Genomic DNA, 13,739 nt, shown 5'->3' with positions numbered 1-13,739 from the left:
AACATTTTATAATAATGTACAATATAGAAATACACACACTGTATTTTGGATGTGATTTGACTAGAAGCTTGACATGCAAAACAGACTGATACTTTATTATTAAGAATTGCTCCAAACACAACTATATTACATATTTGACATTAAAGAAATAAAATGAGACAACCAGTAGCTATTATCACTAATAAAATTTTAATATCATGTACTGCTTATGGATATAATCAAGTATCTACTGCAAAGCTGTGGCTTAATAATCTTTCTCTCTCTTACAATAAATAACTGTTAAAAACTGTAAATGAGTCCTTCATAACTTTCATAAAAATGACTAATCCAAATGTACCATTTTGTCAGTAGTTTGAGAAATGAGAAAGGAAGATTACTATCATGGTAATGCAACAAATATAATGCAACACATTAGTCAATAGCTGACTGGAGTATTATATGGAAATAAAAGCTTCTGGAATATGTGTGGTTGAAAATCACCTGTTACTATTAACACTAATTTCATCCTGTTACCTCTGCATACTTTCTATGGGAGGTGCACTCCACACAGAAGCTCAATCTTTAATCTCAGACTTCCACTAAAAAGAAATCATATTTTTAAGGAAAATTGCATGCAGTTTGGTCACAACCAAATGAAAGTAGAAGTTGCAAACAGTAATGTACTCTTGAAGCTTACAAACACACTGAATCGCCACAAATGATGTCTTTTTAATACTAAAGGCTGTAACAGTCAGAAAAAAGAGAGATGGGACGAAGTTCAACTCCAGTTATATGACAAATTAACATCTGAACATGCATTAACTTGTTGCTATACATATTTATATTTTTTCCTGTTTTGTACTTTAAACTTTTTTAGAAGGAAAGGTTAAAGAAAAAATAAGTATTAGCCAAAAGAAACTCTTTGCATAACAAGAATATTATTAATACTTCAGAGACATTTATTTGACAGTTTCTTTAGAAAAAGAAATGCCTAGAAGACACATGGCACTCAAATCTTTCTTCTGAATCTGAGAGTCAACATAAATGTTGACAAAAATCTTGGTATCCCATTGGACAAGATGTGTTAATCAAGATCAAAACTAACAGCTTTCTACTTATTGCCTGGAGGGAACAAAGAAATGTCCTTTCTAAAGTAGTCCTCCTCTCTTTCAGGTTCTCACAGTTTTCTCTCTATGTATCCAACACAGATAAGGAATCTGTTTCCTTAAATACTAAATCATTTAGATAAATTATTGATCTTTAGATTTTCATATACCTTTTCACACATTTAAAATTCTTTTGGACCCGTGTTTGTAAAGGTCTACTGCAGTAGGAATTTACAAAATACACAGTGTCACTGAATACCAGCACAGTGAGTAAAAAATGACTCTTTAAAATTACCTGTATAGCAAGTGCTCGAGCTACAAGACTTCTAAGATATTGCAAAGGATCTTCTGGACCTTCCCACTTGCTTTGCCATGTGGCAGGACACTGAAATAAAAATATATATATACAGAAAGTATCAAATCCACTGTCATTTCATTTTAAGTTGGGAACTTGAATAAAAATAAATAACGTGGACATCAAATATATCTACAAAAAAAAGACAACACCAGCAATATAATGATCAAGAACATACAACCTCAAACAGAAAGGCTGGATCCCTGCTAATTCTTTGTGTGACCTAGCCACAGTGTTAATGGAGAGCTTGCAAGAACCTCTGCTATTCAATAAGGAAACAGTTGGTTCCATAAATATTTCCAAAAAGCCTAATTATGACTTGGGAAGTCACAATGTCATCTTTCAACCGCAGCCAGTTTCCCACTCCTCTGCTGTAGCCTCCTCAGACTTCAAAATGCAGTTGTGTGGCTCTGTGATGAAGACAATCTGGTACAATTCCTCTGCATGATTATTTTCCCATCACCTTACAGCTTTTGTAGAGCAACACCTGAGAAAAAAAGGCCTGCAAGACTTCCCGATATAAATTTTTCATTGATTTCAAAAAGAAAGGCTTAAAAGGGCATCTCTTAAACTTCCTCCTTATAAGATAAGGATAGAAACACTAATTTTACCTACTCCACAGGAATCTACAGCACACTGAAAGTGACTGCAAGATTCCCCTACCTGTGAGAAAGAGAATTAATGTAAATCAGTACCTGTGGAATATTGTACACTACTGAAGATGCTAAGCAGAATCAACAGTTTATACTGTTTAATATTTACAGCAGCATTTTCCAGGAAGTTCCCATTCTAACAGAATATGTACTGAACAGGTATTCAAAATCCGATCCCAGAAGTTTGCAAAAAAAGGTATCTTCCAAAGTAAATACACTGTATTTACCTTTTATAGATAAAAATCAAAATGTAACGAGATTCAAGATACTAATTAAAAATTAATTCAATAAACTAGAATACATGCAAAACAATTAATAAAGGACAGTTAACTGCATGGGATTTTTCCTAAATTTCCTGGATTTTTTGAAAATCATTTTTTATTTGAGACCTTGCATTTTTGCAGCCTCTTCTACTAGATGTGCATTTACAAGCAGCTCATCAATCTATCACTTACAGGGCATTTGCCTAATGCTGTTAATATATCAATCTAAATTACTTCAAGTCTAAAGAAATTGCTTAGCTAATTGTTATTATGCAAGTGTATCTCAGATGTACTTATGCTCTTTTTGGGTGGGGTGGAGTTAATTTTCTTCACAGTGGATAGTATGGGGCTAACATAAGAATTTTACACTAATACAGCACATTGCCAAACCTTTACATGTCATACATTTATTGAATTTTACATTCCTATTCATAATCCAGTAGTTTCTTCAGGTGCTATAATCTTAAAAGAGCTACAATCCCAGTGGGTTTAAAATACAGCTTTTGAAAAATAATCCTTTGCTACATAAAACATGAAAACACTAAACAAGAAGAGCATATAGAAAACACATAAAGAAAATCATTTTAGGATGACAAATCGAGTGAGGTTTAGCTGCCATGCCAAGAATGTGGCATTAGCCTCTCTGGAAGGCTGCTGAAAAAATTGCTATATAGTCACAATCCAATGAAGTGATCCATGTCAAGGAAAGTGGGTAAGTAAGCAGAAGAAATGACAGAAGCACTGGTCAACACATCAGGAAGCACTGAACCGATGCTTGTGAGAGGTTAAAATGCACAGAATTTTGAAGAAACTTTTTGAGGCAGTGGTCAGCTTCACAGCTCCTGCCAATTCCAAACAGAAGAATGCAGCTAAAGCACACAAGCAAGCCATGCTCTCTTGCTCAGTAACAATAAATATAACTGTAAGAGCTAAAGAATGGCCATTCCATGTATCCCTTCCATTCACTATGACTTGGACTTAGTGTCAATTTCCTACCACATAGTCAAAACATGTTTTAAAAGGCAATGAGATTACTAACAAGAAAACTTAATTTAGTCTGACTGTACAGCAATTTTGCTAACAAATCCTGTCTTGTGAATCTGAAATGACAACAAATTTAATTATTGTTTTGATTAGAATTTGATTTATCAATAAATGCATAGCAATCTTTTCAACAGTACTTGTTTGCCACATGAAGATAAATAGGATGTTAATAGGAATTATTGTTCATTGCAGAAGCAATCTCATTATCTATGCATTTGCATTGACAGAATTTATCAGTTGCTGGAGGCAAAACGAAACCAGAGCTTCATGTCACATCAATGTTTGACTCTCTTTTAACTCAATTATCTAGATATTAATGATAGAGCATGTATATTTGCTGTCACTAATTGTATCAGTTTATAAACATGCCCAGCGTAATACCAAAAAAGATGGAGAAAGTACATATAATTCTGACTGATTTCTTGTATCTCAATAATATAGGGTGAGATGATAGGTTGGTATGACAGGCACAGTTTTTCTGGAGAGGTATGGCAATACTCCATACTGAATAAATGCAAAGAGAACTATTATTACAATTTAAATTTTAAGAAAATATAAAAACTAAGTAAGGGGACAGGTTTATATATTCTACTGGCTAATGTATTTGACTTATCTAGCATGACTTGGTATTTGAAATTGAAATAGTATTCCACAACTTCTAAACTTATTGGATTTGTCTTTTAGAGAAAGTTTGATAGGAGAGTAATACATTCAGAAGATTCTGCAAATACTTCTGAAAAATTTACAGAAAAAATGGGTTTTGTTTTAGAGTTTCTATATTTAAAAGAACTCAATTTTAGAGTCTTTATCAATATAAAAATTTAGAACATGGAAATGACTACTAGTTCAGTTTCCTTTGGTTTTTTCAATGCTTATTATAATGTATATTCAGTACAAAATTACTTACCTTCTGGTTTAACAGAGCACTTGCTAGTTTTTGTACTTCAGAACTCAGCAGCGAGGTACCTCTGATGACTTTACTTAAAGAAGCAAGTGACTGATGGACGCTCTGCACAAGGCGAATGGCATTGAACTGCTCCAGGGTAATGAACGATAAGATTGGAGATCCTTGTTGTTCTGCAGGAGGAGACACCTTCTGATGGATCAGGTTAGAATTCTAAGAAAAAACAAGGGATATCCAGTTAATAAACTCGGGGAGATTATGATGTTGTACAACACATAATTTATTTAATTCCTGATACTTCATAAGACCTTATTAGCTTTGAAGTAGTAGTGGTATCATCTCTTTTCTGATACTGAATTATAACTACAGTGATACTTTCAGTACTGTCTGTGACATATTCAATAAAGGCACCACTCTTCTGAAACAAGTCTGTCTATCCAGTTACTTCAAAAGTTCTTGAATTGCTGAAAAATCTTCCCTTAGCTGAATCACTGCTTTTAGTATTAATGTGCTAATATAAAAAGCAGTAGTGTACTCAGCACAACAAAATTTTACTGGGTACTCTAAACTATGTTGCCAGACTAGTTCAACATGGAATTGAATTAAATACTATAAACACAAAATAAATATCATTTTATGTGTAAATCTTGAGTAACTTAGACTCTGAGAAGTACTGCTGCTCTTACACTGCCATTTTTACTACTTACTTCCCTTCCAATAAAGTCACTAAAAATCCAAATTTATTCAATAATTTCAAGAGATGGTGCAATTTTGCAAATCTTAATTCATATGCAACTTATTACATAAATATATTTTTGCATGTGTTTGGAAACTGCCAAACTGTAATGTGGCAAGATGCTGCAAAGAATTCCAGTTATAAAATTAAAAACCTTTTAGAAAATTCTATAAGGCACTGTTCAGTTTTCGGCTGTTTGGATGGCCTGGAAAGGCCCGGGGTGGCCTTGGTGTAGCCCGCGTTTCAAAGGAACAGAAGAGGCTTCAGTTCTTTTCTCGGTCTCGGTGTTTATTAATTGTTTATCTAAAAGATTTTCTCTCGGCCCAACAGAGGTCTGCTCAGTATTCAGCCATGAGCACACTCTCCTCTTTCTGGGTGGTCACTTATCTTTATATTCAAAGTTGCGTATACAATATTTATCATTTTTCTCTAATACTTTTCACTTTTATTGCTCGGTGCACTTTTAGTAACAACTAATCTCAAAGTGCTACTATCACTACAGAAGATGGAGGAGAAGAAGAAGAAGAAGAAGGACAGGATACGCTCTAATTCTTCTATCTTACTTCTCTAAACCTCCCTGTACAGAAATCTTAAACTTTGTGTCTCACTCTCTAACTAAATAATTTCTTCACCATTCACTCTGGTGAAACTCTCTTATCTTCATACAGGTGTCGTCTCCCGTGTAGGATCAAAGTCTAGCCACCAGACACTTCTGGCAACATTCTAAGATTCTCGAGCCCCCCAAGGGTGGTCTCGGTGACTCGGCACCTCAGTCTTGAGGTGCTGAGATCTCACAAGGCATAAATGCTAAAAGTAAACCCTAGCCTATGGGAAAAAATGTTTTGGTATTTCAGTTTCTAGTAATTTAGGAAAGATAAAATCAGATTTTATTTTCTCTAAAATACGTTTATTAAAATAACAAGTTTTGATTATTTTTCAGGTTAAATAAATTTCTGAATTGTCAAATGGCAACTTGCTTTTCAGAAGGCACAGGATATTTACCTCTATAATCTTTCCCAGGCACTATGTATTTGGCGGAACATTCACATTTTTAATTTCAAGCTCATATTCCACTCAGCTACCAAGTTAAAATATGAGAAATGCTAAATGAATGAGCAATACTTTGGCTTATGACTGACCAACAAAAAAATTAAGGATAAAATTTTCCAACACTGTTAAAAAGGTATACAAGAAAGCTACTGATCCAAGTGCCAAAGCATGCAGTATTTACAATTGTTATGCTTTGCATTTTTTCTTTGCATGCATTCAAAAATCACAGTACCAGTTTCACATCAGTTTTTCTGAGACCATATTTGCTGAGGATATGTAAATTGTAACACAAAACTAGCATAAGCTAGCTGATAATTTCTTATTGAGGTGTTTAATTGCACAAAACAAAGAAAACCCAAGACAATCCACCTTGGAGGTTTTGCTCAATCTTTGACACTCTCATAATTCACAAAAGCTTGTTGAAAAAGAAGTCCTTTAAGTTCCTCAATATTGTCCTTTACAATAAGAGTCTCCTATGAATTTCAGATTCATTTCATCACTCTTTCTAGTGCTTTCCATTGAGAATTTGTTGAAACAACCCATCTATCATTTCCATAGGAAAATTAAACATAAATACCAATATCAGCTTATACATTTAATGTCCTATTATATTCTCTTAAAATCCATTATGTATATAACTCACATCAGGTTTTAAAATATGTGTATGCTCATGACCTGCTTGGGAATTAAGACAAAAAACTGATGAAGTACTGGGTATTTTTCCTAATCATAAGAAACTGAAGGTAGATTCTAATCTTTAATATCAAATACTGTATTTTGCTACCAATATTAATCAGGTGTGTTTTCAGATGTTGATAATTTCCCCTCTTTCAGTTCTGTAAATGTTGCTATCTTAGTATAATATGACTTCATAAAGTCTCACCTAAACTGTCCCACAGCTTTACTTTGTCACCTTCTTAAATGCAAGCTTTTGCAAACTCCAGTATGTCCTGAAAACTGCCTCCTCAGAAATGTAACAAATGCAATGAAAATAAACTCATATACCTTTACTAGTTCTGCATTTGATTCAAAATGCAGTTTTGGTGGTGGTGGGGATGGGTTTTAGAAATCGCCATTGCCTTTTTGATGTACCTGCTTTGCCTCCTCCTTCGAGACTCTCTGCCTATTTGTTTTAGATATTAGCCTCTCACTGTTTTTCACATGGTTTTCATCATTGAAAATAAAATAAAGAATGACCCTATATTTCTGTTTCACTGATTTTCCTTCATGGAAAAGTCCCTGTTATTTTTTTAAAGCTGAGATAGCTAATGAGGTACCAGGCACATGGTGTGATTCTTGGGGCTCTTCTGCACAGTGCCAGGAGCTGGACTTCAAACTAAATGGCAGGTTCATGAGAGTTCAATTAATTTGGTAAGTGTCAAGATGTCATTAAATTATGCTGCAAAACACTGTAAAAGCAGTTTTAGGACAGTATTCATTACAAGGATGTTTTCAATCAGAAGAATTAACATGTATGTTTTCAAGTGATGCTAATACAGGTGAAAAGGTCATGACATTCTGCATTAGTTCAGAACGGCTTTGCTTTTGTAATTTCAACACAGATGCAAAATTATTTGAAGCTCATTTCAAGTATCTATTTCATTTAAATAAAATTCAATTAAAAATTTCAGTCTGAATTCTGGCTAGACTAATAATCAGTGGAATAAGGAGAGGCAACTGCCATGATTCTATTCTTATAGATAGATGAAGAATAATAAACCTCTCAGTTCAGCAATTTCAGGATACCTGAATAATTGGTAGCAACAATTAACAGGGTTTTGCATCATGCATGATCTGAGAGAAAAAATGAAGTCCTGCAAATTACCAGAAATATTTCTGAAAAAGTAACAGCATGTAGGTTCCTTGACACCCTATTAATGTAGAAGAATCATATTCCATTTAGAAATGTCTAAACTGAAAAAAAGCTAAAATTTTCAAAGCATATCTGCCATTTTTGCTGTTTGGCCGTGAAGTATGTTATAGGCTTTGAGAACTGAACAAAAATAACTCCTATTCACAGAACCACAAAACAGCTGAAGGTTCGAAGGAACCTCTGGAGATTGCCAGGTGCTCAAAGCCACAGCAGGTTGCCCAGACCTGTATCCAGTCTCCATCCAAGAATATGACCCCTTGCAGCTTTCCCACATAGACTCCAGCCAAGTGCCAGGGGTAGTGTGGAGCATATGAAGGTCCAAGGGAGGGCCAGACCAGCCTCACCAGGCTTTCCTCAACGTCCCACAGCTGAGCCCCTGGAAGTCAGCAAAACTTCCTAAACAACAGATGAGGTCAGAAAATGGAAGCATCCTTCCCCCAGCTGCAGGGAACTGCTCACTGCTTTTCCTTAGCACTTCCTCCCGGTGCTTCTGTGTGGATCAGGTTCAGTTGGCTTTTGGAGTTTCATTAAGAGTGGCAAGAGAAAAATGTGTCCACACTGCAAGATTATGATCAAACATTGAGATGTAAATTCTACAGGATATACTTATGTCAAATGGTAAATTTTGTTGAATTTCAGAATTTTCAGTACATAGATGTACAACAACTGTTTACAAGGTATTTGTAAGATAATAGTTTTTTAGTTAATTCTTGATTGACACACTTAACATGGGAATAAAAATCTTCAAAACAACTTTATTGTTGTCTACATATTAACAAACTTCTGAGGGTCTTTTTGCCTCTGGAATAAGTTTCTTTTACAGACTCCAGGAATACTTTTTTTAAAATTTTATTTCTTTATATCTGGGAAACTATATTAATTTCATATTCTCTGCCCATTCATGCATAAATAAAATAATTTATGATTATTAACTTAAGCAGCAATTCAACTATCTTCTTCATTCCAATTTCCAGGTCTTTAAAAATTCTGCAGACAAAGATGATGCCTTCATTGAACTATCAATCTAGAATGAGAATGTAGTACTGCATGCAATGTCTGTAAAATATTAAAAATATCCAGGCCTTTTCAAAGCTGGAAGCAATTACTGGTTGAACAGATAATGAAAACTAATTTTGATAAAAATATTATTATTCAAATTTTTTTAAACACTCAAGAAAATGTCCCCGACACAAAAAATAAAACCTATAAAAGGTTTTATCCTTTTATAAGATATAAAAGGATTAAAGCCATCCTATTCTAAAGGATATATTCAAAAGATTGATTTAATTATCTGCTACTGACATAAAACCTTTAGAAAATCAAAGAAACTTCAAGATAATATGGAATCCTTGAATGTTTTGGGTTGAAAAGGACCCTAAAGATAATCTAGTTCCAGCCCTCCTGAACAGGCAGCGATACCTTCCATAGACCAGGCTGTTCATTTAACCTGGTTTTGAATATTTCAGGGATGGACCATCCATTACCTCTCTGGGAAACCTGTACCAGAGCCTTACCACCCTCTCAGGAAAGAATTTCCTAATATCTAACCTAGACCTACTCACTTAGCATGGATTAGACGAGAATTCAATGAGATACTCTAAAATGTTATGGTAAATTCTAATGTGTACCTCATGTCACTTCTATGTATGTGGTCATTTGAGTAAGGGAAAGGTTTTTCCCATTACAGTGTGGGTGTGTACCAGACAAAGTTTTAGGCCACAACATCTTTGATCTATTACTTAATCATTGAGGAGACAAAATAATGGCCTAATGTCCAAGTGGGCATTGTGAGGTGGGAGAGAGCCTTCCCAAGTGTGCATAGTGTCTGCATTCACACACATCATATCTAAATGTATGCCTGGAATAAGAATTCAATGGGTGGAAACCAAGCTTTATAACATAAGTTAAAAAACACCAACAAACTGAACTAAGCAAGACTAACAAAGGAACTTAAAGGGAGTGATACTGGATACTGCAGAGGGGATTTTCATGAGCCTCAGTTTAAAGCTAACACCATATTTCAACACTATTAATACTTCATTGTATTTGAAATCATTAAACATCACCTTGTGAACATCAGATAAATGAAGAAACTAAATAAAAATCTAAAGTGCATTAGCATTTTTCTTGGAAACACACAAAGGATTCTAGTCATATGTTTTGAGTGTAAGCTCACCTCCATATGGAGAAACAAGGTGATAGCCTATTGTATCACAGACTTCACAGCTAATTATGCACCTAACATTGTACTTTCTAACTCAAATGGATTTAATTTAGTTTTTCTCCTCTTATGTTTCAACACTTGAGATAATTCGTTAGACTACATTTTTAATGTATTTACCAGAAAAAAAAAAAAAAGTTGTCTTTTCAAATTAGGTACAGTCCTACCTGATTAAGCTTCTTCCATAGGTTGAGAACAGGAGAAAGTTCTGTTGACCATATTTCTCTGTCAAATTTGCTGCCAGCAGTTACTGACCTACTCAGGATCCGAAGCTGTGAAATGACCTGAGTGATGAGAATACAAATGCATTCTTGAAGAAAGATAAACAAACTTCTTTTAGTACAAAAATGCCATACACTAGCAAATACTCTTCAATTTATCTATGAACTATCCTTTCCTGCATACTTAATTACTGATCATGGTCTGATCAAAACACAAACAATATCCATATTCAAGAACAAAACATACTTGAACTTCATTCATATTAAACCTAAAGAAAAACCCTACATATTTTCTTATCATAGTAATTGTCTTTGTCCAATTATAATTTAAAAACTAATGAGGTGCATAATTAAGTAAAAAGCCTCTTTTCCACAAAATTTAGAGACAAAACTTGAGCTCTGCCTTTAACTAGGCTCCATCTGTAACTAAAAATTTAAGGGGAAACAAATTCCCAAAATATGTTACCAAATACATACAATAACTATCACACACCAAAACTCAAGACAATTATAGGAAATTCAATCTGATCTGACCAGGATCTCTTATTTACATATTCATGCCACCTCAACCTCTTTATATGCATAGCTATTAAAAAAACAAAGCATGAAGTTAAAAAAATAACTGCAAGCCTTCCAGAAAGGAGGGGAGCTTCTAGTTCATTAGGTACAACTGCCTTTTAATGTTACCAACCCTAGTAAGTTTACAAATCAACTGATAAAATACATACATACATTTGGAACAAAGACCACTGAAATTAAAATTATTCAGTGATATTGCAGTCTGTCTCTTAAATTGTATATAACCCCCCTGGTATTTTTTGACGCATTTTCGTTAAATTTTAGTTATTTTTCACAGAGTATTTTTTGCAAGGCATGTTAGAGAACGAATTATAAATTCTCTCCTCTTTCACTTGACAATAAAGAGTTAAGCTTCATAGCAAAAATGTATTAATCATTCAGAAGATCTGAACTATTTAATTGTAACACAGGCGGAGGGAGAAAGTCAAGTTGTTTTTCTGCTGGGATTTGACTTATTTTCTAGTCTTGAAAGATGTGCAATGATGAAGTGCTTTCTTTTGTTTTTCATTTTCTTTCACTGAAGCAAACCTCTCCTTCCTATTTATCAGCCTTGATAGGGACTGTGAAGCACTACAAGATAATAGTACACCCAATCATCATTTCAACTTCTATAAACAAGCTCTGACCATGAGACTGTGGTTTAAAATCCTGAAAGATGAATTTAAGGGCAGTAGTAGAATCACAATCTCAGAATGTAGGAGAGTAGATTTCAGTTTAGTCACGGATCTTTTTAGCAGGAAGCAGTTGGCAACTGTTTTGGAGAGCAAAGAGGGGCCAAGAGAGCTGGTCAATCCTCAAGACAAAAATTCTCAAGGCACAAAACCAGTTCTTTCTGATGCAGAGGAAACAAGCATAAGCAAGTCAAAGAACAATCATGACAGAAGATCATCATGGATGTAAAGAAGTTAGTGACCTCAAATCCTAGAATATGCTGAGTTGGAAGGGATTCACAGGGATCACTGAAGTCCAACTCCTGGCTCTGCACAGGACATCCCCAAGAGTCAAACCGGGCGTTTTCTGAACTCTGTCAGGCTGGTGCTGTGACCACTTCCACTGGGGAGCCTGTTCAGTGCCCAACCACCTGAGTGAAGAACCTTTTCCTGATAGACAACCTAAACCTCCCCTGACACAGCTTCAGGCCGTTCCCTCAGGTCCTGTCACTGCTCACCACAGAGCAGAGATCAGTGCCTGCCCCTCCTCTTCCCCTTGCAAGGAAGCTGAAAGCTGCAGTGAAGTCCCCCACAGAAGATGGGGACAAGGATGGACTACCCAGCAAGCGTAGAAAGGCATTGCTCAGTTGTGTTGGGGTCAGGTAAGGAAAGCCAAACCTCATCTGAGTTTAAAAGCAGCAGTGTATGCAAAGGCCTAAAAGGGCTTCTGGCAGTAGTCTAGTAGCTAAAATGAAAATACGAGCTACTGCTCTTTATAGCTTCTGTTACCTAAAATAACATTTCACCCTCCCATTCTCATAACTTAATTTTAAACTTTCATAATCCTTTGTGTACCTCAGCTATTGTGTATATCAAAAAAGATTCTTGTTTAATTTAGCGAAAAATTAATTTCTCTGATGAATGTTTTGATCATAGTATCTTTATCATTCCAGCTATTCTTCCTCATTTTCACTCTGCACATATGCAAATGTTCTGACAAGCAATACGGATAATAAACACACATTTGTGCCTTCCAGATATCATTCTTTCAGCTATAGTTTTGTATCTTTTAATTTGTTTTTGGGTAGTTGCCTGCCATCATTTGCTAAGCAATAAAACATTTATATGAAATACACTTTAACTGGTAATTCAGAATGTGGTACTTCATATAAACTTGCATATAGTGCATACTATAAAGCTGAAAAATGTTTATATGATTGCTTTGTGAATATGGGGGATTGAAAACATTAACTCTGGTATTCATTTTCAAAGTGCCTTTAGAGGTACAAACATGCATCTCCATACAGCCGAAATGAGTTTGAGAAGTAGTGACTGCAAGGTAAGTAATTAAAGTATTTTTCTATCTCTATTGTACAGTGTTAGCTGTCTTTTTCTAATTATCTAATTATAAAATTTATCAATATAGTTTAAATAGGAAATACAGTACCTATTCTTTATTTAAATTATTTGTTTCCTTCATTGTGCCTATATGTGTTTCTGCTTCGTGTATTTCATTAAAGTAGTTCAAAAATATTGGGTTATCATTATCAAAATTTAAACACTTAAAATAAAGGTACAGAATCAAAAGAAATCAAGTCTTAACTCTCTGTGTTCTAGAGTACTGTAACATACAATGATCTTCATCAAACGTTCATGTAACATCATTAACTCTTTACAGTTCATCCCATTTCTTTTCTCAGGTATAGCAGGCATGATGGTGGCATACTGTACTCCTAAAGTTTCCATCACAGCACAGTTTTTAATTCACCATAATTTTTTTTTAAATTTATGGGTTAGGCTGAAACTTTTTGTACTGGTAGCTCTTTCAGCCTGAATATTTTTTTTTTTTCAAAATTTTAACCTACAATAAACATTCACATTCAAGGCACAGATGAAAATACATTTGATTCATGTCAAAAGACTCAGGTTAACTTTTGAACTGCTTCAACACCCCAAACGTTTGCTAATGGGCTACAAATTTAATGGCAGGACATCTGTCCGAATTCAGGAAAGAATTACAGATTGTAAAATAGTAACACATATTACTATTTAAGTATGATTACAAGTTTGATATTAGAACTTGAATGGTGCAAGTATTTCATTTT

The 13,739-nt window shown here is 34.6% G+C and overlaps 1 protein-coding gene across 3 annotated transcripts in view; it reads right to left on the bottom strand.

The window, feature by feature from the left end:
• Positions 1-13,739, bottom strand: part of DYNC2H1 (dynein cytoplasmic 2 heavy chain 1) — a 143,796-nt gene that overhangs the window by 24,102 nt on the left and 105,955 nt on the right. For all 3 annotated transcript variants that reach the window (XM_005482581.4, XM_074535163.1, XM_074535164.1), the window contains exons 83-85: positions 10,352-10,468; positions 4,308-4,517; positions 1,381-1,470 (exon numbers count right to left, since the gene is read on the bottom strand). In XM_005482581.4, the coding sequence (XP_005482638.2) occupies positions 1,381-1,470; positions 4,308-4,517; positions 10,352-10,468 (417 nt within the window). The remainder of the gene's footprint in view (positions 1-1,380; positions 1,471-4,307; positions 4,518-10,351; positions 10,469-13,739) is intronic.

The sequence above is a fragment of the Zonotrichia albicollis genome, chromosome 2 (genome assembly GCF_047830755.1).
Source record: "Zonotrichia albicollis isolate bZonAlb1 chromosome 2, bZonAlb1.hap1, whole genome shotgun sequence".
NCBI lineage: Eukaryota > Metazoa > Chordata > Aves > Passeriformes > Passerellidae > Zonotrichia > Zonotrichia albicollis.
This window is presented reverse-complemented; position numbering and strand designations above follow the sequence as displayed.